This window comes from Hemicordylus capensis, chromosome 3 (genome assembly GCF_027244095.1).
Source record: "Hemicordylus capensis ecotype Gifberg chromosome 3, rHemCap1.1.pri, whole genome shotgun sequence".
In the NCBI taxonomy this organism is placed as follows: Eukaryota; Metazoa; Chordata; class Lepidosauria; order Squamata; family Cordylidae; genus Hemicordylus; species Hemicordylus capensis.
This window is the reverse complement of record NC_069659.1, coordinates 95342285-95365340: the sequence shown is the minus strand read 5'-3', so window position 1 is coordinate 95365340 and position 23056 is coordinate 95342285. Positions and strand designations below refer to the sequence as shown.

At 42.8% G+C, this 23056-nt stretch overlaps 1 protein-coding gene across 5 annotated transcripts; it reads right to left on the bottom strand.

The window, feature by feature from the left end:
- Nucleotides 1-3683: 3683 nt before the first annotated feature.
- Nucleotides 3684-22410, bottom strand: LOC128350710 (uncharacterized). Of its 5 annotated transcripts, none has more exons than XM_053309262.1 (9): nt 22373-22410; nt 18407-18626; nt 16337-16474; nt 14785-15156; nt 13887-14135; nt 12174-12254; nt 10081-10193; nt 8629-8827; nt 3684-5199 (listed from the first exon to the last, which is right to left on the bottom strand). In XM_053309262.1, exons 2-9 carry the CDS (start codon nt 18600-18602, stop codon nt 5003-5005), a joined length of 1545 nt encoding a protein of 514 aa, XP_053165237.1. In that variant the 5' UTR covers nt 18603-18626; nt 22373-22410; the 3' UTR covers nt 3684-5002. The 5 variants fall into 5 exon arrangements, with proteins under 5 accessions (XP_053165237.1, XP_053165240.1, XP_053165238.1 ...); XM_053309265.1 differs by lacking the exon at nt 22373-22410 and adding an exon at nt 20474-20516; XM_053309263.1 differs by lacking the exon at nt 22373-22410 and adding an exon at nt 19361-19442.
- Nucleotides 22411-23056: the final 646 nt, after the last annotated feature.

The following is a 23056-nucleotide window of genomic DNA, read 5'->3' as shown; positions in this document are numbered from 1 at the left end:
CCTTTGCAGACCCCCCGGCCTTTAGGAAGCCCCCCAAAGGGGCTACAAGTTAAAAAAATTTTTTTAAATTAATATAATATGTCACTGTACACATATTCAGATTGGCACTATGTACAGAGAATCAGGGCTTGTGAATACTGAGCTGAAGCTTATGAGCTAGGATTGTATTCATTTGCTCTTACTTTGCTTCTTGTGATAAGTGAGTTAAATGTGATGTCTTAACAATATGGCTATTAATAGTGAGTTTGTCTTTGAATCAGTGTGAAATCCTTAGTATTAAGGCTCACTGGGAGTTTCTTGCTCTCTTTCTCTCATTTTTACTCTCTTTCTGAAATACTAGAATATATTCCAAGCAGTGACACAGTTTACTCTACATATCCTTTAATTATTTACAGAGTATCTGGGGAAAGCCCAATTCTCCATTTATTTTTAAAACTTATGTAATAGTGATGCTACAATGCATAGTAGAGAATTAGACAGGCACTTCTGTTTAGTTTTTCAAGTACAGCTCCACATAGTATTTGGTTATTTCATGAGCTCCAGCATACTGAAATTTGTAGTTTTCCAGCATTTTTTTGGTCTAGCTATGTCCACTGCTAAATAGTTCTTGAAATATTAAAAGATTAACGAACTTGACTTGTATTTTTCAGCTGATATTATAGTAAACTTATCTGAAAGATGGGTTTCAGATGTTTGGACAGGGGGCACAATTTCAGTGCTTGCCCTAGGCACTATTTTCCCTAGATACGCCTCTGGGTGTGTGTGTGTGTGTGTGTGTGTGTGTGTGTGTGTGAGAGAGAGAGAGAGAGAGAGAGAGAGAGAGAGAGAGAGAGAGAGAGAGAGAGAGAGAGAGAGAGAGAATGGGCACACTCAGTCTAGGGCTCCACCCACGTTGTGTGTCCAGTTGTCCACTTCTGTGGTCTGAGTCTACTCTTTCTTTTCCAATCTTCTTATCCTTCTTCAGTCTTCAGATTGGTGGGGGGAGCTGGGAGGGCTGGGGGGAAAGTCTGGAAAATCTGGGGGTAAAGGGGTGGCTGGCCAGATGGCTAGTGGCCGCTGGGGCTGGGGGCTGACACAGACACAGCAGGCATAGGCAGGCAGTGATTCTCTCAGCAGCAGGAAGCAGGTGAAAAAAGAACTCTCTTCTTCTCAGGAACAAAAAAGCAAACAATGCAGCAGATAATCCATTCCCAGACTTGAACTCCCACCCCACCCTCGCCTCTTCTTCGACCATTCCCCTGGCCAATGTGGGGTCAGTCAGGAGTGGCAAGAGTAAATGGTCTCCACACATGGGGGACTGAATGATGGATATCAGGGAATTAAAAATATTGGGTGCTGAAAAGGAAAAGCATACCATACAGGAAATGAATCCCTTTACTAGTGTACTCCATCTCATTTGAGCCTCCTTCTCAAGGGAAATAGCAACGATAAGGGGTCCCAGTCTAGATCAGGACCATAATGGAGGGAAAGGACTAAAGCGTCACTCCACCCTACTGTGATCCCCATCCAGATTGCTTCCTGCTATAGAAGATATTTATAATAAAAACCACAAGCACACAAAGGCCAAACTATATGTTTAGTTTGCTACTAATTTGAGGATCACATAATTATTTTTAAGATAATTAAAGATTGCATGGATGTGAAAGCTGGACTTTGAAGTAGCAAGATAGAAAAAGGATTGACATTTTTGAACTTTAGAGCTGGAGAAGACTTTTGAGGATACCATGACCAGCCAGGAAAACAAACAAATGGCTCATAGAACAAATCAATCCAGAATTTTCACTCAAGTCACAAATGACCAGGCTCAAACTATCATATTTCGGACACGTTATACAAAGACCCAGCTCTCTTGAGAAGTCCATAATGCTGGGAAAGGTTGAAGGAAAGAGAAGGACGACCAGCAGCAAGGTGGATGGACTCGATTGCAACAGCAATGAATGCACCACTGAGAGACCTTAAAGGCCAAGTTGAAGACAGATCATCCTGGAGAGTATCTATCTATGTGGTCGCTAAGAGTCGATACTGACTTGACGGCACTTAATCAATCAATCAGTCAAAATGATAGAGTCATAGTTGCTTGAATGTATGTTATTCATTTCTCTTGACCCACTATTGCATCTGGTTAAACAGGTTTTTGAACTCTAGAAAAACCTGAAAAATCAATATATTGATTTTTGGGGGGTGGGGATTGTAATCCAGACAGGCTGTTGCTACTCTTACTCCCCTGTCATTCACAAAAGTTGCCTGGGTGCTATTACTTCTGTGGCTATGTCAAAATGATTTTCACGTTGCATATGTCATGAATTTTGGTCTACAACGTTTCAAAGGAATATTTTCTAACATGAAATTTCACATCCTTTTTGTGAGGGGAAATTGCACAAACTCATAGATTAGTTTATTTGAGGTGTTTGAAATTTGTAGCTGTTGATTCTGTATTTTGTTTTATTGTGTCTGTATTCTGTTTTCTTTTGTTTTAGTATTGTTGTATTGGATATGTTTGTTATTTCTATTTCTGCTGGCCAATGGCTGTAATAAAATTGATGATGATGTAGCTGTTGATTCAAGCACATGGGCTAATCTTCACTCTCATGTTTTTAATAAACAAGTAGTTCTAAGTAGAACTAAATGAGCCCACTTTCCACTTGAAAGTAGGTTTTGTATAGTTATATGAGCACATGAGTTCTAAAAGGGTGGTACTTATCAGTTGAATGGCCACCATTTTGCTTCAGGATGTTAGAGAGCAATAGAAATATCCTGTCGGTATACCCCAAGGCAAGACCTACTCCCATATGCTGTGAATTGGGTTAGTATTGAACTGTAAACAAACGTGTTATAAAGCCATAGTGCTTATAATTAGAGTCATTGCTAAAATGGCAGATTGCAATGAAAATACCCCTGTCAGGAGCATGTCAGATGCCCTTCTCCATGCTATGAATTTGGTTTGCATCAGACGATAAACACATGAGTTCTAAAAGGTTGTGGCTTATAATCTGAGTGGCCACCGTACTGTATCAAGATTTCAGATTTATACAAATACCGCCCCCATCAGGACTTCCTACGACCACCTTCCTTGTACTATAAACTAGGGGTAGGGAAACGGGTGGAGACAGAAGCATAGAGATCTCATAGGCCTTGGGGCTGTTCACATGACCACACATGCATGGTTGGGCGGGCAGTGGGGGGAAGGTAGGATTCAACCTCCTTCCCCCAGATGACCGAAGGTGCGCAAACCATGCACCCACATGACCAGCACTGCTGGGAGCAATGCAGATGCTGGGAGCAAAATGGATAAACCAGACTCATTGTCCCAGCCTCTGGGGATCCCCAAATGCACTGCACAACACACGTGATGCATGAGGGGATTCCCCTAAGAGACGGGCGCTCTAGGCATGTGGCCAGGCTGCAAGCAACCAGGGTTAAGGGAGCACTTGCTCTCTTACGCATGGCTAGAAGTTGGGCTAAAAGCCAGGCTAGGTGGTGCTGGCCCACTGGGATCCCTAGCCTGGGTTAGGCTGCGCATGAGAACAGCCGCCTTTTCTTCAGAACAATGTCATCATTATTATTTTTATTAGCCTTCTTTCCTTTGGAAAATAAGCTAATTTTTTAAAAACAACAACTCCTCAACGATATAACAATGATGAAATAATAAATTCACAAGATCAACAACACTCTGGCAAGCACAATATAATAAAAATAATAAATTTATTTGCAATTACTTTGAAAAGCCTGTAAAGAAATTGTTTTAAAGGGTTTATAATAAATATCATATACATTTTGTTATATATTACAGAACTTCTGCTGAATGTACACACATAGATTTCAACTGACATCAAAAGAAACATCTATATACAGTACATGGCTATTGAAATTATATTTCAATAATTTGTACATGTATTGCATAATATGTAATGCAGACCTGTGCACTGTCTAACAGTAACATAATAACTATGGAATACACTAGTTTATTTGAATATAACTCATATGAGGCCAGTTACTGAAGGATTTCCAACCAATCATCCTGATCTACTCAAACAGGTTTCCATACATTTATCTCATTGTGCTTTGTGCTTTGGAAAGGGTGTTGCATGAGAATGGTGAGTGGGTGCAAATGCCCACATCCAGCTGCATTTGCAATTCCCTTTGCTGGAATTGCAGTGGCAAATGCACCAACCAAGCTGATACTTGGTGCTTTCTTTTCTGACAGCACTCATCTGTTTGGAGGATGGTGGAATGGATCCCAGTCATCATCTTTCTTTCCTTCCAATAGGTGATCACTGCGCTCACAACCGACAATGTTTACCATATGTCCTGATCCTCATGTGGAAAATAACATGCATAGCACACTGCTGACCATATCCATATCAAAGGCATGAATTTCCAAGAAAAAATCATGTATGATAGTCCATAGATTTTTAATAGGAGAAGCTCAGAGTATATTGTTAGACAAGAGCTTTGTAAAATAATATGAATCAGATGCAATCTCACCCTGGAAAATTTCTTCCTGCTTAAAGCTCAATTAACATGTGCAAATTTTTGTATCAAGATATCACATTGGAAGTGTTTTTAAGGACTAGAAAACGTGCATTCTATACACACACTGTATTCTGGGGCTTGTAAATATGTTGCCAGGATGACTAGTCAACTATTCAACCATGTGCAAAAGCAAGCAGGAGCTGATCCTGTGAAATGCTTTTAAAAATCAAAATGTAATTATCCCTTTGAGGACTCTATTCCTTTTCTTATTAATTTAATTTTGATGCAATTTCCTTTTGATACAAAAATTGGGTCCCCTTTCTTCAGGTTTTACCCAGTTCCCTCTTAACAACCAATGGAGTTCCGCTAAGTCACATCAATGATGTATTTCTACTTCACACATACATAAATAATCGACAGGCTCAACTGACATCCATCCATCTGCCATGCGTGGTTAGTCAGGGCTGTCTTTAAATGAGATGTGCAGTGCTAAGTGAAAAATGCCACAGTAACCAAGCTAGGTGAACACTTATAAATATTTATAGGCAAAATTCCCCATGAGCCCTTGAGGTTCTACATTATATTTTCCAGTTCTTCTCTTCATATATAGCCATACTGAGAGCAGCAGCAAGATAAATATTAATGCAACACAAAACAGCACGGCAAGTACAATTACTGCTGTTTTCCAGGATGAATCTTCTTTCTTTGGTTCTGGTATTGGTATTGCTGAAATTAAAAGTATATTTGGACATATTAGTCTTGCCTCAAGTGACAATACGTACCTTTAGGAAGTACTATAGATAAAATGGCACAAGTCATTGGGTGCTGATTCCCGCCCCTCCCCTCCGCCCCCACATCCTATCCCCCCCACCCCAAATGGGCACAGATCCTGGCAAATAATGAATTATGATCTGTACATGGCATTTAGAATTGGAAGACCAGATCATTTCACCAAAATACAGCAATGCTGCCAACCTATTTATATTTAATTTAATTTAATTTAATTTATTTATCACATTTATATACCGCCTAAACCTTTGTCTCTGGGCGGTTAACATAAAACAATTAAAACACATATAATAAGTTAAAACAAATTGTGAGTAAATCTCCTTCAATTCAGGAGATTCTATATGTGGCAATCAGGAATTTCTGAAACCCTTTCAGAGTGGAAACCACGTTCTGCCCTTCTCTAGTGTTAGGGCTATACTATTATTGAAGTCTTTGAATGAGTAGTTGTTTTAATAAAAATGGCAGTGCATACATTCATTCATAGTGATTTCCTCTGCAGGAACGATATGAAGAACGTTGACAGCTCCCTGAACTTATTCCTCATGATTCACAATGAGGTTAACAGAAAAGAGGAAACTAATGGTCCATATGTTATGGTTGTTAAGGAGTTTATCCAAAATGCTTCAGAGTTACTTAAAAAAAATAAATCCCTGCAGACAGACATTATATAGAGTCGGAAGTGATTAACCTTCCTCTCGACAGTGTAATGGCAACTAGTGAACTGAACAGATAGCATAAAATGCATGTCCTATCTTCTGGGAAGGTGTTTCTAAATCTAAGCTAATAGATAGATTCTTTTCTCTGGTAAATAATTGGCCAAGAGACTAACTAATTTCTTATCAGGAACTCTAACTCTCCTCTACCTGTAATAAGTAAACACCTGTGGAGATCTTGGTCAGTCATGCATACAGTATATGCTTTTTAAAGGTGTGGACATTTACTTTGGCTTTTCCAGGACATCTTATATGAAGCAATAAACACTTCCTGCATACTTTGGGGGTTAGAATATGAAAGAATGACAATGCCCCACTCTTTGAGGCAGAACAAAGAGTTGGTATTATTTCTTGCTTAAGTTCTTGGCAGCATCCTTTCCGTGGCTGAATTCATTGCTGACGGAAAGTAAAATTCTCGGAAACAACCAAGACTGATCCTATGCACACATTGAACTCAGTGGGACTTACTTCTGTGTAAGCATGAATAGGGCTGAGCTGTGAAAGTTATTGTGACGTGGGTTATGTTCCATTTTATAAACCACAGATTGTCTACTATTAGACAATAGGGGCCATTCCCTCTATTTGTAACAAGGCTGTATCACATGTGGACAACCTGGGAGATAAGTGAACCTGCAATATAGAACCTGACCAAAAAACTGGCTGACGGTATGGTGGTGTCAGTTGCACACATGCATGGCCCTCATGCTGCCAGAGAATATATACATGCACAAGGCCTCAGCGAGCCAGCTCTGTGGCAGTTCAAGAGTCCAAAGAAAAGCAGGTGGCCTGCTGCTTGTTTCCCTTCGGCCTGGAGCCCCAAAGGGGAAAGGAATGATGCCCTCTGGGCAAGTTCGGTACCCCCACACACATTTCACAAAAGGATCCTTGTGGCAGTGAGCAGGGCTATTTCTTTGCTTTTGCTACTGAAAGCATATAGGGGTGTATTGAGTTCAGCGAATGCACATGGCAGGGTGTGCATTCTCCAAGCCCAGCTCCCCCCCCACCCCAAGGATCCTTCTGTGGTGAAGGGAACTCCGCCTTTACCACTGAAAGAATCTGGGGGCAGGGGAAATGAATTTTCATCTAACAAAATATACCTTGCCACACATGTCCTCCAAACTACCTCACCCCACCCCGCAAAAGGGTCCCTTCTAATTCATCACTGAAAGAATAGGGCAGAAATTGGCCTCTTATACACACCGAGGTCATTCACGCAATCAAAAATTGTGTTCTACCCAGGTTTGTGGGATGTGCGTGCCCAATTTTCGGTTGTGTGGAAGCAAAGTAGGAGGAGAACCTGGATAGATGTGATTGTGTGAGAGCAAGGTAGGAGGAAAACCTGGGTAGCTTTCCCTCCTACCTTGCTTCCACACAATCACTTCTACCTAGGTTTTCCTCTTACTTTGCTTCCACACAGATGAAAATTGGGAGCACACACAGATCCCAAACGTGGGTAGAACACAGTTTTTGATTGTGTGAATGACCTCACTCTGTGGTATGTACCCCTCAAGCCAAATCCCATCCCCTCCACCAGTGGGGAGGCTATTAAAATAGGAAGGTGGGCATTTGCCTTGGAGGATACACATCCTGAGACCTTCCCTTTAAACAGTCAGGAAGGAAGGCTTGCTCCTCCACTCCTCGCATTTTGTGCAGATGTTTACATGTCATTCTATTACTTTTCTAATTGCTTTGACATACTATGAATTGGCCAACCTGAACAAACACAGTGATTGTTAAATATTATTGAAAGCCACTGTGACTAGTTTAAGTCCTATTATCTATTAGTGCCGCTTTATTATCATTTATTAACTTCTATTGGATTGTGCCCTATGTGTTTTCCTTAATAGCTCATTTCAGGAAATCTGAATTGGTGACTCTGTGAGGTTCACTAAACCTGTGTCTCTGAGTGAGACTGCTTTGTTTGGGGTTGCCATCCAAAGGGCCAGCTAGAAGGCATCCAGAAGAAAGATGTACCCATATCTCCTAAGAAACTATTAGATAGGTTTGTGTATTTCAGGCTTCCAGATCATTTAGTCATAAAGAAAGAATCTAGTTGTGGCAGCAATATCTTAGCCTACCTTGCAGTAGGCCTACCTTTTAGGATCTATGCCCTTTGTATCTGTCATCAGGGGGCAAGGGGAGACAGTTGTCTGGGGGCCCACTACCTTGGAGCGGGCCCAGAGGCAAGTCACATGACTGACTTCCCCAGCAGCGCACCCTCCCGGGCTTCCTTCAGTTGTATTCATTCTCTGAAATTGATGTGAGTGTTAAGACCCGGAGCTACCAGAACAGCATGTCTTTCTCTAGTGCCATTAAATGACTTGCATCATCCACAATTTACAAAATCTTTAAAAAAATAATTTAGGATAATGTTCTATTGTGACACATAGGTTTTTTTATACATATACATATATTTACTGTGCTTTTTGTTAGCACTATTCAGCCTCATTTAATATTTCTTTATTTCATGAGCTGAGCTTCAGTGAGGGGGGAGCATTTTAAAATCTTGTCTCTGGGCCCACTCCAACCTTGCTATGACTCTGCATGAGGTGCAGTCTTTGTCAGCACTATCCTAAACAATTTCTGAATACATCAACAGATTAGATACGCCTACTGCTATGTGGCATAAAGAAAGATGTCAATTACCACTTACCTTTGACTGTTACTTCGGTTTGGTTATCAAGCATATTTTTTACTACTGCTGTTAAATCCGCTTCTAGATTTCTTGCTTCAATGAACTGTTGTTCTTGCAGTAGAAATGCAAAATATGCGATCACGCTTCCAGGTTGGAATCCAATCATTATGACATCGAAGCGGTCATCTCTGAGCCGAATTTTCATTCCTTCAGTAATCTGAATGTATTTAAATTTGTTTCAGATGGTCAGAAAAAAGACAAGAGATATCAAGAGTAATCACAGACATACCATATGCACAAATCTTAACTATTAGTTAATTAATTAATTTTTAAAGGAATTGGTTTAGAATAACTATGTGGAAAGCACGAGATAGGTCTACATAAAGCCCAAGCATTTAACATTTCCCCCATGATGTGCAGTGCATAGTTTCAAATATGATCTAAAAGTTTCATGTAGAGCAATTTATGTACAATACTGAGTCTTAAATACTCTCTCTCTCTCTCTCTCTCACACACACACACACACACACACACTGCATCCCTTTAATGTAGCATTCTAATATGTATCATAATGTATCATTCTCTGGCAGCTTTTTAAAAGTCTTTAACGACGCATCTGTTCACCCAGGCTTTTAATTAATATTGTGTTAATGGTTTTAATGCTGTTTTAAAATATTGTTCTAAAAAATTTAAATTGTTGTAATGTGTTAAACTTTTTGTTTTTGTTTTAACTAATGTTTTTATTTTGTTGTAAACCGCCCAGAGACGTAAGTTTGGGGTGGTATAAAAATACAACAAACAAACAAATAAAATGTCTGATGTTGTGACTTGTAGAGATTTATTATACATTCATGACTCCAAATAAGGAAAGAAGGAAGCTCTATAAAAATATTATATTGTCAGGCTCTCTATATGGCCATCCGCTTTCCACTGAGCCAAGGGGTTGAGGTGGCTTCAGAGTTTCTCATCAGGGGAGCTTTGCAGGCTTATGGGCAGGGCACCAGCCCCGCCCTAGCCTAGCTACCCCCACTGCTCAGTCAGAGTCCCGGGGGGCTCCTTCCACTCCAAGCCCTGCTCCAGAACTGCCCCCCCCATCATTGGCCAGTCCTCCCTTGTATAGCCCCTGAAAGCTGGGGCAAGTCATGTGAGATCCCACCACAAGATCTCACGAGAGCTGCTCCCAATCCCGTGAGGCCAATCTCTTTTGATGGCGAGACCATACCTCCCTGCTTGGGCCAGTGACGATGCCTCCATGTGGGTGTTTTGGTGTCTATTTCCTCCCCCGCCCGATCAGGACAGCCCTGCAAGACTCAGGTGGGGGAAGCCCTGCCCTGGAGCACATTGTGATTCGTGGAATATTAATTACTAATACAATATTAATATTAATTCATTAATACAATAACGGCAGCAAACGTGGGGAGAATATTTTACTAGACTTTTGTAAAGCATTTTAGGAGTAAAACAACTCACAGTTTTTTTTATTCTGACACTCAAATTCTTATAGTTTTCACTTTCAGGGCTATAAAGATCAGATTGAAATGTCCATGATTTGAATAAAACGTTGCAAGCAAATGCTTGTTTGCCTGGAAAAAAATACAGCACAATAAAACATTTTAATTCAGCCCAACTCAGAGTTTCCCATATCTCACTGTTTATTCACTACATTAATAAGCCAAAGGAAATTGGTCAAATTGGCCCAGAGAAGTTGGGGGGGTGGGATTTGATTTAAAAAATGATTTCAGTCTTCTACAACTCCATATTCCACAGCCTTAAGGCAGCATATTGCCCCATGTTTTCATGCTCTGCCCCTTGACTTTTTCTTTTCTTTTACTTTTTTGAAATTTGTAGTGTATGTCCTGACAGTGTTAGAGTTATTTTGCATCCCAGTTGCATTGACTGGGAAACTGAAACTAATCAGCACCTACCGTGCAGTATTGTTTAAGTGATATTTTTGTGCAATTAATGACCGCATTTCCTTGTTGGTATTTCTATTCCTGTACTGTCAATGGAAATTAATAATGAATGGTTGTTACCCCTGAGTCCATTTGAGATCTTTGGAGGCACCCCACACACAAATCGTGCTTTGTCTTCCGAATTCTAGCTTGTCTCAATGTATTTCTGGGTTTTTAAAATCCCAGTTTTAAGCGAGTTTTTCTTAAAATACCGCAGCAAATAAGCATTTACATCATCATTAACATAACAAGAAGAAAGCCCTCTTTAGGAATGCAAATAGAACTGTCTTGCCTAGATGTGAAGAATGGAAAAACCAGTTTTCAGGAAGCAAACTCTTTGGAAGTTCTATTCTAGTTACAAAATCTCTGTGTATGCTCAAGTTGACTTTTCTGAACAATATTAATCTGCTTGCTTAAGGTTTTTGCTGGTTAAAAGAGAAGTTTTAACAACAAACTGATATAAAGCACACTACACACGTGTTGGGGGGAAAGGGAAGAAATCTGTTGGTGTATACAAATGCTCTCAGTCTAGGACACAAGGTTTTGAAGGCAACATTGTGTTCCTCCCCATGGAGCTCTCCTTCTCCCTCCCCCCCGCCACTGGCTAGAAGGAAAACAGGAAGGCATGCAATGTGAACCTGCCCCAAAAGAACACATGAGAGCAGAGGCGAAAGGCTGCTTTCCTCATGCTGTGAGTGTAATTCGAAGTGGCTTCGCTCAACATTTACCCCGACAACTGGAAACTATGTGTGAGAAAGCTCATGGCTGAGTATCTTCTGCTGTAAAAGGTGTGTCTTGCTGTTGGTGAGGAAGAAGTGCCTTCCGCCCCACCCCACCCCCCATTTCTATCTTTAGTAATGGTGATATTCAAGAAAGGTTCATGCAAAGATATGTATCTGTTGCTTTTTAAAAACATGGGATCCATGCAACGATTCTTGCTATTTTGCTTTACCTCAGCATTATCAATGTGATGCATGCTTCTTTCCCCACACCTTGTTGGTTTGAACTCAGTGAGGTTTACTACATATATAGGATCATGCGTTTTTCTTGCATGTTTGTTTTGGACATTGTTGGCAGAGAGCAATGTGTTATATCTAAAATAGGTAGGCTATAGATAATGATAGCTTATAACTTTATTCTTTGCCCATTAAATAAGCAGAAATATAAATACACCTGGAAAGGCAGCATACAGCATGTTCTGATTGTTTTTAAATGCTAGCTTAATCCCTGCCCTCACCTGTAAACACTTCTGGGGGCCTTGCCCCTGAGCATATTATTATGCCTTTATGGTTTCTTTTGCTTATTTCTAAACACTAGCTTTGAAGCTTTTTGAAGGACCCATGGGGTTGAAAGCCCAGTTATATATTTTTTGAAAAATAAAATAATCACAGAAGGAAATGAACATTGGTTACTCTTCAGCAACTTATTGATGCTCAGGTACACTAAGAAAATGGTTAAGAAGTATTTTTGCAGAATAAAAACTAGCACAAGAGCATCCAGCTTTTGCTGAAAGTAATCTAGTAAAAGTGAGGTAGCTAGGCTGTACTTTAACCATTTTCAAATCTGATCTTGCAATGGCTAAGAAATCAGCAATAAATATTTATAACGTACTTGAACAAATATAATATTGTGAATCAAGGCACTTTGTAGATTGTGAGCAAAAATCAGATCTGTTGAAACATGGAGCGGGATCTGTAAAATAACGACAAAACTAAGAATAAAGACAAAATGACACGTAAAAGACAAAATCTTCCTCTTGCTAAACAGCCAAGATTCGTGAACTTTAAATGTAAGTTTATTTTGAAATATAACATTCAGTTTAGCGGATGGAACATGCGCTTTCTATCTGATTGGGGGAAGACTTATCTCTTATCTGCGGTGTGAGCCAATTAATTCCAATCCCAAAAATGCCCATTTTATGAAATGGTAGTTTAGAAATGATTCATATGACTATCTGATTAATGGTAGCCACTGAAATTGCTTCACACATTGAACCTCTTTCCAGGGGATGATCAGAGACATCACTAGTTCCAGGAACATGCTTTGAGAATACTGTCACAAACCCACATGGGCATAAAAAGTCCCAAATGATGCCACCTGTAGACAAGTAGCACACCACAGGCAGGAAGCCAGTTGAGAATAAAACCACTAGTGCTCAAATGACACTGACTAAGAAGCAGTGTACAATTCAGGTCAAATATGCTAGGGAGCATGCCTTTAAAGTTGCCTTGCTCTGTGCATCTAGAATTTTAGAGGCTTGTTATCTCATGGCCCGGTCCCATATTTATAATCTGCCCTAGCAGGAAGCCTTACTGCTGCCTCCTCCAGTTATGCCCTATAGGCAGGCTTGAACTCTTTGGCCAGCCTTCTACAACACTATACTTGTATCTCAATAAATGGCCCCCTTCAGACATAACCATAGAACCACTGGTCCAATGGACCCACGGTTCCACCCCCTGCCTCCCCCCCACTCCCATCTGCTTTCAGACGTGCAGGAGAGCTGCCTCTCTGCAGTCAGTGAGACTGCAGAGTGGTAGGGGAGCTGGCTGTGTGAGCTTCCTTCTTGGAAGAAGGACAGCCTGCACAGCCAATTGGGCTGGAGTGAGGGAGGAGTTTCCTCCCTCAACTCTGGCTCAGTGGGGCTGAACACTGGCATTGCAGAACTGGAGTTTGGGGAGAGAAACCTCAGGTCCCTTCAACTCCGGTTTCCCAAATTCAGACATACGTCCAAGGAAACTGGAGGTCAAAGGAGCTCCTGTTTCCTTTTACGTCTGAATTCAGTAAATGGCTTCCTGGCTTCTGACTCTGAGTACTCCCTCTGCCTGGTCACTCCCTTGTAATTCCCTCCTCCTGGGTGGGACCTGTCCTTCTCAGATCTGGTGAAGCAGCAAAGTACACGGATTGGGCCTAGTGCCCATCAGAACTGGCACAATGTGTCTGAAAATCTGCCCTTTGTCAGGCGAACTCTCCTTGCAGAACAAAGCCATTTTCTCAGCATGAAGATTCCCATGAGAAAAGAGGTGAGCCGTGGAGAGGTTCCTAGGATAGCCCTGCCCACTGCCCCATAACATGACCAAATGTTCACCTGCTCTTTTCATTCCCTAATGCATCTCAAATGCATTATGAAATTATGAGCAAAATGGAAGGTGTACACATAGTTGCAGCCTAACTCCCCACTTCTTCTTGGGGCAGGGGGGGGGGCTTTCATCTCAAATACAGGTACTGATCAGAAAGAAGGCCAGAACTGAACAAATATATCAGGATATTATTTAGGTTGTAGTACTATGAGGAAGAAAAAGTAGTGGATAATAAAAATAGTATTACCTGTCTGAACTGTCACTGAAGAAGTTACCATCTCAGAGCAACTCAACACCTTCACAGATATTGTATACTGATGCCCTGGAGAAAGGTTTTCAAATTTCATGCTTGTGCTGTTTGTGACTGTTTTGTTCAAAATTGTGTTGTCTGCCATTAGAGAAACGTTGTAAGGACTCTCCCTTTTCAGAGGTTTCCAGTGGAATTGTATCACTTGGCTGGTTACTTTCTCAAGTTCAATATATAAATCTGGAGGAGCTATAAACAAATATCATAACTGCTGTAAATAAGACTGTTGATTGATTTCAGTAACTCTGAAAATAAATATTCACAAAGAAATGAAAAATGCTATTGTGAAAAACCTAATCTATTTGTGAGGGTGAGGGTTGTGTTATGGGGGAAATACCTCTGACCTGAAAAATTGGTGTTTACTGAATAAAGCACAAGTTTCAGCTTTATTACTAGGAGATTTCAGACACATGTTAAATTACAATAGGACAGTTATTAGTGAAAAAACTAAAAAAGGAAGAAAATTGTCATAATGGTGGTTTGACAATAGAAACAATTATATGTGGGGGGGGGCATTCCTGCATGGGTGTAAATCAGGCAGAAACTAGACAGCCATTGGCAATGCTCAACATCCAAATTCCCTGCATCATCCAGGGAATCGGACAAGATGAAGAACAAGGCTTTCTTCAAATTCACAATAAAATTGTCTAAAGCAGGACTGCTCAACTTTGCCCCCTCCAGCTGTTTTTGGACTACAACTCCCATAATCCCCAGCCACTGTGGCCAATAGCTAGGGATTATGGGAGTTGTAGGGCAACATCTGCAGGAGGGCTGAAGTTGAGCAGGCCTGGTCTAAGGAATAATTATCAATGAACAGATAAAGAACAAATATACTCACAACATGGACTATTGGTGGTTCTACCTATAGTAGAAGGAATGGAAGAGTGCATAGTTGGGAATGAAGGCAATGCCACATTGCTCTCACTATGTGAAACAGTTACACCTGTTGAAGAAGTTGTAGGATTCAATAAATGAGAAAGGCTAGTTTCAGAAATGTTTGTCACAGAAGAAATATTGTCTATTGTAGTGCTTCGGGATATTTCCAGATTCATCTCAGATGTGGATTTCTTTGTAGCCGAGAGCCATTGAGATGTTCCTGAAGACATTTTCTTCATGGTGGTGGTCAAGTGACTGATCAGCTGGGACTCCGTGTTCTCAGGGGGGATGAAGGAAGTGGGTGGCGTAGAAGAGGAGCCCTCTGGGTGGCGTGCTGAAGAGGTAGGTTCAAGAAAAAAGGCAAAACAGAAACATTTATTTCTACAGTTGCAGACATAATTCTTTAGGAGCAGGGTTCTTAACATTTTGTTCCAATAAACCTTTTGGCCAGGTCTCAACCTCAAATTCCCAGATGTTGTTTGGCAACACTTCCATCATACCCAGCCACGATGGCCTTTGGACATTGTGGCTGGGGGGGTGATGAGAATTGTAGTCCAACAACATCTGGGGACCCAAGGCTGAGGATCCCTGCTTTGGGGTCTTCCACGATGGTTTCAGCTCTGAACTCTCTATCAATTTTCAAATTGCCCTGCTTGCAAAAGGGTCCTTGAAAGCTGCAGCTGGAACATTGTCCGCTTCACCCTCTTTCACTGCAATAGTTCTGATGCTCCTGAAAGCACTTGTTCTGGAATAGCTTTCTTGAAGTTGAAAGAATGGTTGCAGAGTAAGTTGGGAATCATAGGCTTTGCAGATATATTCAGGGGATCGGAGACCTATTGGTGTTTACAAGGAATTCCCATTGAAATCTGTAGAATTTACACACTTACTTCAAGCAGTAATGCAGCACTGAGTCCACCAAACTACAATAAAGCTGGGTGCTGGATATCTTCAACACAGCAGCTGTTGTGAATGGTGAAGCAATTTCCCACATCACTTCACCACTGAATGAGTGGTAGTATCTGCCCCTCTCCATCACTCAGGTGCCCCAGTTTCAACTATATTCCTGTTTGACCTCAGTTTGGCTTGAGAAAGGGGGTTCTGTTGCCACCTATTTCTCCTTTCCCTGGAGTCTGAGCCATCAGCTGGCTATTTTCTTTCCTCATCGACTTCCCTCTTCAATCCTACAAACAGCTCTTGGCAGCATTGCTATCCACATTATTACAAAAGCAAAACCCTAACTTCTAGGCCAAGCGACTCATGGGACATCTCCTATCCATGTTCTGAGACTCTTTGCCATAGCAATGGGACACACCCCATTTACACTGTTGAACTTGGTGGTCTTTTCCTGCCTGGCCTCACCTCCCTGTGCCAGCCCCAGTTGCTGTCCTTCCAGAGGCCTGGCCATGGTTGCAACTTTGGGTAAGGACTGGACACCTTCCTAATTGGGACATCTTCCTAATTCTTTGCCATTTCCATTTTGTTTGTTTCAATGTTCTCATTCAATTCATTCTTACCTTGGCATGTTATTCCTGGCACATTGGGACTCTGGTCCATAAAGCCTGGCTTACATTGACACAAATATGTATCGTTGTGTGGAATGCAGTCGGCATATTTAGAACAGCCATTATTTCCTAGCTCACAGCCAGAAGTTACTGTAATGAAGTAAATGAAGAAACAAGATAATTAGTACACAAAAATAAAAACAGAAGCAACTAGGTAACTATTTAGTACACTTACATATATGAGTGTTGTCATTTGCAGAAAGAAAGTTGCTCAGTCAACATATGACATAATCAGCCAACATATATAATAGGTAAAAATGGTTTATTTACACACTGCCTATGTAGTTACCAGTCTCTCCTCCCTGTAAAGAGTTAACAGGAAGTGAACCCGTCTTGACTGACAGGCTGGTGAACTCCAGGGCTCACTCAATCAGTCCAACAGGTGGGTGGGACTAGAGAGCTGTTGCTGGGATTTCTGGAAACAAGAAAGGAAGTCTTTGCAGAGAGTGTGGACTAGCATGAGGTCGGACGCCTCATATCTGGAGGCTGCAGAATAATCTCTCAGGGTGAGAGATCTGCAGGAGGCTTGATTCTCATCAGGAGTCTGGTGAGTCAAGGAAAGGGGAAGCCAGGACTTCATGGTTTTGGGAACCCAGCTTAGGGAACAGTTTGTCTAGTCAGACTTTGCATCAGGAAAAAATTTTTTATTTGTGAGTGTGCTTTGCGTTTCCTAAATATCTGTTATTTGCAATTAAGTAACTAAATTTTAAAGTGTGCTACCCCAGCATCGTTTGGGGTACTTTTAAAGTATTCTTTAAACAACTGAGTATTTGGATGTGTTATCTAAAAGCCTCAGATGGTACGCTGTAGTAATTGAATAAAAGGTTTTTTAATTTGTTCTTTACCTGTTTCAAGCCTCCAAGGGTAGTTATTGACCCAGGGGGAATTTCTCTGGTGCAGCAAAACATCTCAAGGACAGCTTGGCCAAATTAACAATTCCACATGCAGGCAGATGCACAGAGGGAAGAATTACTCTTGCCTGCTGGCAAGGGGGAGCAAAAGGGAAACGTGGATTGCTAGTCACCCCAAACCCCGTTGGGAAAGACTTTCTAAAGCGGTGACTTGGTGGCAATGAGATTTACCCTACTAGAGCCTTTTTCTTAGCTTTCAGGGTTTGGAAAGTTAAAGGTTTTTAAGCCAACCAGTCTTCTTCTCAAGCAGAGGAAAGGGATGACTCAGTGCTGGAGTCTTTCCTTGTTCTGCAGAACTGACTCAGGTTGGTCAGTGAGTTAAGCATTAACTGGCTGAGGCAGGAAGGAGAGGAAAATTCCTTCCAGCCAACAATTAATCCACTACAGCCTGTCACACACAAGCTCCCCAATCATTGACTGAGCTGCTGTGATATTGTGGAATTTTCAGAAACATGCTAATTGTTCTCAGAAAATGTTTCAGCAATAGCATCTTGACAAATAGTGCAGATTCTGTGAGGGAACCAGAAGCTATTTTGCTTTAGGAAAGCCACACACAAGGCCCAGGATAGAAAGGGGTGTGGGATGTGCAGGTAAGAAAACTGTGGGATGGGAGTTGGAGGGTGCCCAAAAGCATAGTGGTTAAAAGAAAAAAGCAGAGCAAGCAGTAGGCTGCAAAGCTGAAACAGGAACTTGATAGAAGGGTAAGTGGATGAAGTCAAGGGCTAAGGAATGGCTAAAAGAACAATGGCTTAAGGAGTGCAGGGGCCAGTGAGAAATGGAGACTGAGATCATCACAGAGATCAGAGCAAATCTGTAATATTCAAAGAAAGTGAACAAAGATAGGAGGCCCAAGGTCAGAATAGCAAACAACTATAGGGAGTCCCCCATGGCCTCTCTTGTGAAAAGGAGGAAGCTAGTGAGCAGACCCAGGTCAAAGAGGCATGGCTGTAGGCAAGGGCAGGGGTGGTCCAGTCTGCTTGGGGGCCCCTTGGGGGCCCTCTGACCCTCTGGGCCCAGGGACATTTGGCCCTGTTTGTCCAATAGGCACTACATCCATGCTGCAATGGTTGTGCCATGTATTAGCTTATTAGATACAATAGAAAGACCATACCCTTTATGGAAGTGCTACGGAGATCTATATCCAGATTTGTGCTTTTGTTTAAAGCTTCAGTAATAGCTTCTTCAACCTCCACATGCGTCATGTTTGCATTCGGAATCATCTCAATGATGAAGTTCACAATCAGACTGCCATTGCTAATCCCAGTGATTGTTATACGCATTTTCCCAGAAGCTATTAATTCTCTCATATTAGATGGCAAATGAGTTTTTATCTGTAAAATTGTAAGGTTGTAGTTATTCTTTTCTTTTCTTTTGCTTTCACTCTCTATGGCTGTAGACAGTATACAGCTCCATACAGTATCCAGCATAAGTGATATATAGTCTCATATGGTAAACTGTAGGGTGGTTCACACCAGGAAAACCCTAACTGGCTTTTTTCCGCCTACCTTATTCAACAGCTCAGAACAGCTGCTTGGTAGAAGGGAGCCCTCCAATTCAGCTGCTGTTTACCACATGTCACTGAAAGAGACTCCAACCCTCCCCCCCCCCCCGCCAGCAGACAATCAAATAGAGGGAGTGCCCACAGCTCCCAAACTAGGGTAGGAGGCATCGTTTGAAACACTCTGTTGGATCTTTGTTATTGAACCATTTAGCTCACCAGTCAATGTAAATAACAAGACCATGGATGACTTAAATAAGGTTCAGGACTAGTAGTAGGCATGTTGGTACTTTGGAAGAGATACCAAAACAACACCTTTCCTGCTCCTATGGTGCACACTAGATTATGGATCACAGTAATGCTCTGCCTTCCCCTCGAGAGCTCAGAATGGGGAGAAGAAGGATTCGTCTCTGCTCCAAGGCCTCCTCCTGCCCCAGGCGCGTAACAACAATCGGGCAAGGGGAGACAGTTGTCTGGGGGCCCCACTGCCTGGAGGCGCCCCCCAGAGGCACCTCATGTGACTCCCCATTGCCCCCTGCCCAGCCCCAAGGCCCCTCAGCCACTTGCCCTCTTCGCCGTCTCTCCAGCTTGTTCTCCTGGCCCGCAATCGAAGCAGCAGACAAGCTGCAAAGAGCTCCTTTTCTCCCGCCTCTCAGCTGATCGGCGGGTGGGTGGGGCTTCCACAGAAGCCTCGTGTAGGCCTCTGTGAAGCCTGAACTCCAGTAGGACCCAAGCCAGCCAGGAAGGAGGAGGCAGCCAGAGTGGCCACCACTGGTCTCTGCAGCAGAAGACCCCTTGCTGCCAGGTAGAGTGTGAACTCCTTTTTGTGGTTACCTCCCCCCCACCCGGATATATAGGCATCTGTTTGCCATAGGGCTTTGATATGGGGGGGAGGGACTGAGAAGTCTCTGAATATTTATTTTTAAACAGCTTGGAAAATTTGCTGGCTTAAAAAAACCTATCTAAAAAGTCCTATAAGTGGCTTGTTTCATGGCAAAAAATTACAAAAACTTCTGGAAGAAACAGTATTTTATTAATTTTATTTATTCATTCATTCATTTATAAATGCACTTATGTTCAAGTTGTTTTGCAACCCAGAAGGTCTGAGTGAGAACTGTGAAGCATGTCTTGTGCTTTTATTTTATTTTTCTTGTGTGTGAACTGCTCCCCAATAACTTGCAGGGACTTCAGGGTAAATCTGGCCAACATGTGAATGCAGCACCTCTATTCCAGAGGAGATATGTGTTAAAGGGCTTTAAAAGCCTCGTGTGAAAAACCTCCTGCAATCAAACTTCACTGAATTTGTTCAGAATTCTGAGAAAACAAACATAGGCTCACCCTGCATGGTTGAAAGTCTCCTTTGCTAATCTGCAGCAAGGGCCCCATTTTAATCATTCATCTTTCTAGTGTGTTCTAGGCATTAAAAGTAAAACAAATGTATAGTACTCAATGTATATCACTATATATTGTGACGTGTGCGTGTGTGTATTCAGTGAAATGTATTTCCAGGCAGCATACTTATTTTGGAATATCAGACTTAAATCCTTGGGGGCCTGGGGTGTGCGGAGGCCCTGCACTTTGAGTGGGGGGGGCATTTTAAAATCTCGTCTCTGGGCCCACTCCAACCTTGCTACGCCCCTGTCCTGCCCTATGAGCTATCTCCACTGGTCATCTCCTCACCTGGGAGCACAACTGTAGCTGCCCAAATCCTCTTCCTTGGTCTCTTCCCTCCAGGGTCCAAAATATGCTTCTCCCTCCAAAGCCCATCAAATTTCCTCCAGATCTCACAAGCGCTCACTGGAAAAGTGCCTTTTGCAGGTCCAATCCCTGCTCTGGCAATATATCTCATGCAGCCGAATGCACACTCAGGCACTGGCATACCTTCTGGTTCTGCTGATTGCTCATTGGTGGGGTTAGTGGTTTTTTCTCTCTGCAGTGGGCTTACAGGTAGCTCCACTGGAGGCTTACCTGCTGTGGCAGGGATGGGAGGCACAGTCAGGGGTTGCAATCCCTGATAATCGCCCAGGCTTTACAGCTTCCTTGCCCACCCTCCTTTTTATTTTTTATTTTATTGGCTTATTGAAACATTCTTTGGTTTCTATTGAATCCGCCAGCTTGCTTCTCAGTGCCACTGCCACATCCCTGAATTTATGGGTCACTTTATTCTCCTACACCTTCTCACACACCTCTTATAGTTGGCTTCAGCCCACTGGAGTCCACGCACACTTACTGCCCTTGCCTGGGCCCTCCTAGTCCCACATCTCTCATCTTTCCTTTGCTCCCCCTGCTGGTGGCTTTGCGCAGCAATCTCTATTTACAGTTTCAAAACAATTCTCATACGATTCTGCCAAGCCAGAGTAAACTACCACTGAACAGTGGGTAACCCAGAAAGTACCCTGGAGATTTATATATTAAGTGGTATATAAATATGGTTGGCTTGTTTTTTAAAAACAACTGTTGGTTGCCTTGTGGTAGCAGAAATGAGAGGAGTGACAATCTCCAGCCCTGATCACTCTTAAGCCACCACCGAGCATGATAAATAAGACAACATCCGATCTGGTGAGGGATCCCTTAAACACTGTGCCAGTAAATTCATGGACATATTATTAACCCCAAAGTTGGTGCTTCATTTGTTTGTTCCAGGGTATGCATGCAATATAATTTTCCGCAGATCTAGTTCCAGATCCCTGAATGGGGACATTTCTACAGTAGTGAATACAAACTTGGAAGAACATTTTAGGTTTCTAAAACAGCAGTTAAGCATGAGTCAGCCAGTGGCTGTTTCCAGTCCTGTTAATTTGGGATGGATAACTGGTTCTCTCTATTGTGAGTTTTCGGTGGGTTGAGAGCACTCTGCAAAGGCGCAGTTACATTTGGATGATTATCTAAACACTAGTATTTTTAAGCCCGTTATGATAACGGGCGCTAGCTTTCTTTCACGCCTTTAAGTGTGTGTGTGGGTTTTTTGTTTTTTTTTAACCTTTCTGAGGCCGGGTCCGGGGGCGGAGCGGAGGCCATATAAATCATTTTTAAAAATGCTGCCGCGGCCGATGCCACTGACCTACCACCCTCCCTCCCAACTGCCGAGTCCACCTTACCCTGACCCGTGTCAGTCGGCCGAAGATAGTCCTTAATTTCAGAGGCAGAGAGGAGCTTGCAAATAGAGCTCCTCTCTGTGCAAAGGCTCTGCCGGAACTGGCAGTATGGACGTAAAGGACGCAGTAGGCGTCCTTTGCGCCCAAAATGCCATTTCGGGAAGAGGCTTTGCAGAGAGAGGAGCTCTGCTTGCGAGCTCCTCTCTGCCTCTGAAATTAAGGACTATCTTCGGCCGACTGACACGGGTCAGGGTAAGGTGGACTCGGCAGTTGGGAGGGAGGGTGGTAGGTCGGTGGTGTCGGCCGCGGCAGCATTTTTTTCTCCCTCCCGCCCGGCTCCGGCGGCGCTGCCAGGCCTCGGCGGCGGCTCTGCCACCACCTTGGCCGGCTTCCCCTGCCGCCTCTTCCCCCCGCCCGGCTTCGGCGGCGCCGCCAGGCCTTGGCCGCGCCGCCACCTCAGCCAGTTCCCCCCGCTGCCGCATACCTGGCTTTTTCAGGACGGCCGCTTCTGGCCGCCCAAGATGGCCGCCGGGTGTGTCTCCCTTGCTCTGTTCTGCGCATGCCCAGAACAGCCCAGGGAGGCACGAACACACGCCTTGGTGTCCGTCCACGGATGGGCACCAAGGCTTTTATTAGAGAGGATGTTTTTAACATGGAAATCCCAACACAGAAATATTTTGAAAACTTTTAAAACAGTTCTGACTTTTGGAGACCCCCTGCTTTCGTTGTTGTGGATCTATTTCCAATAATGGGGAGAAGGAGGAGAGGGGATGGGGGGGGTACAATGGAATGCTGGAGTTCCACAACAACAAGACACAGCCTGACAGTTGGGAGGGACCATCATGGCCCGTCCCCACAATGCTACAGATGGGTCGGGTCTTGTTGGAATCTGACATTTCCAGCTGTGCACAGCCTAAGATTGTACTGCAGGAGTGTTTCAGTTTTAAATTGCTATAGAGGGTACCTCTTCCATGAACTCCTTCTGAAATTCCTGAAATTCCGGACTTGATGTCTTGCCATACTGAGGTACATATTCTTTATTCGTAATCCTGGTTCTTCCACTATAGGCTGTGGCTTCTGTAAAACACCAAAAGTAGTTATTTCAAGCTTTTTTTTTCTGTTGAAGACAGGAAAAAACTATTTTTCTCTTATACCAAGGGCCCTTAAA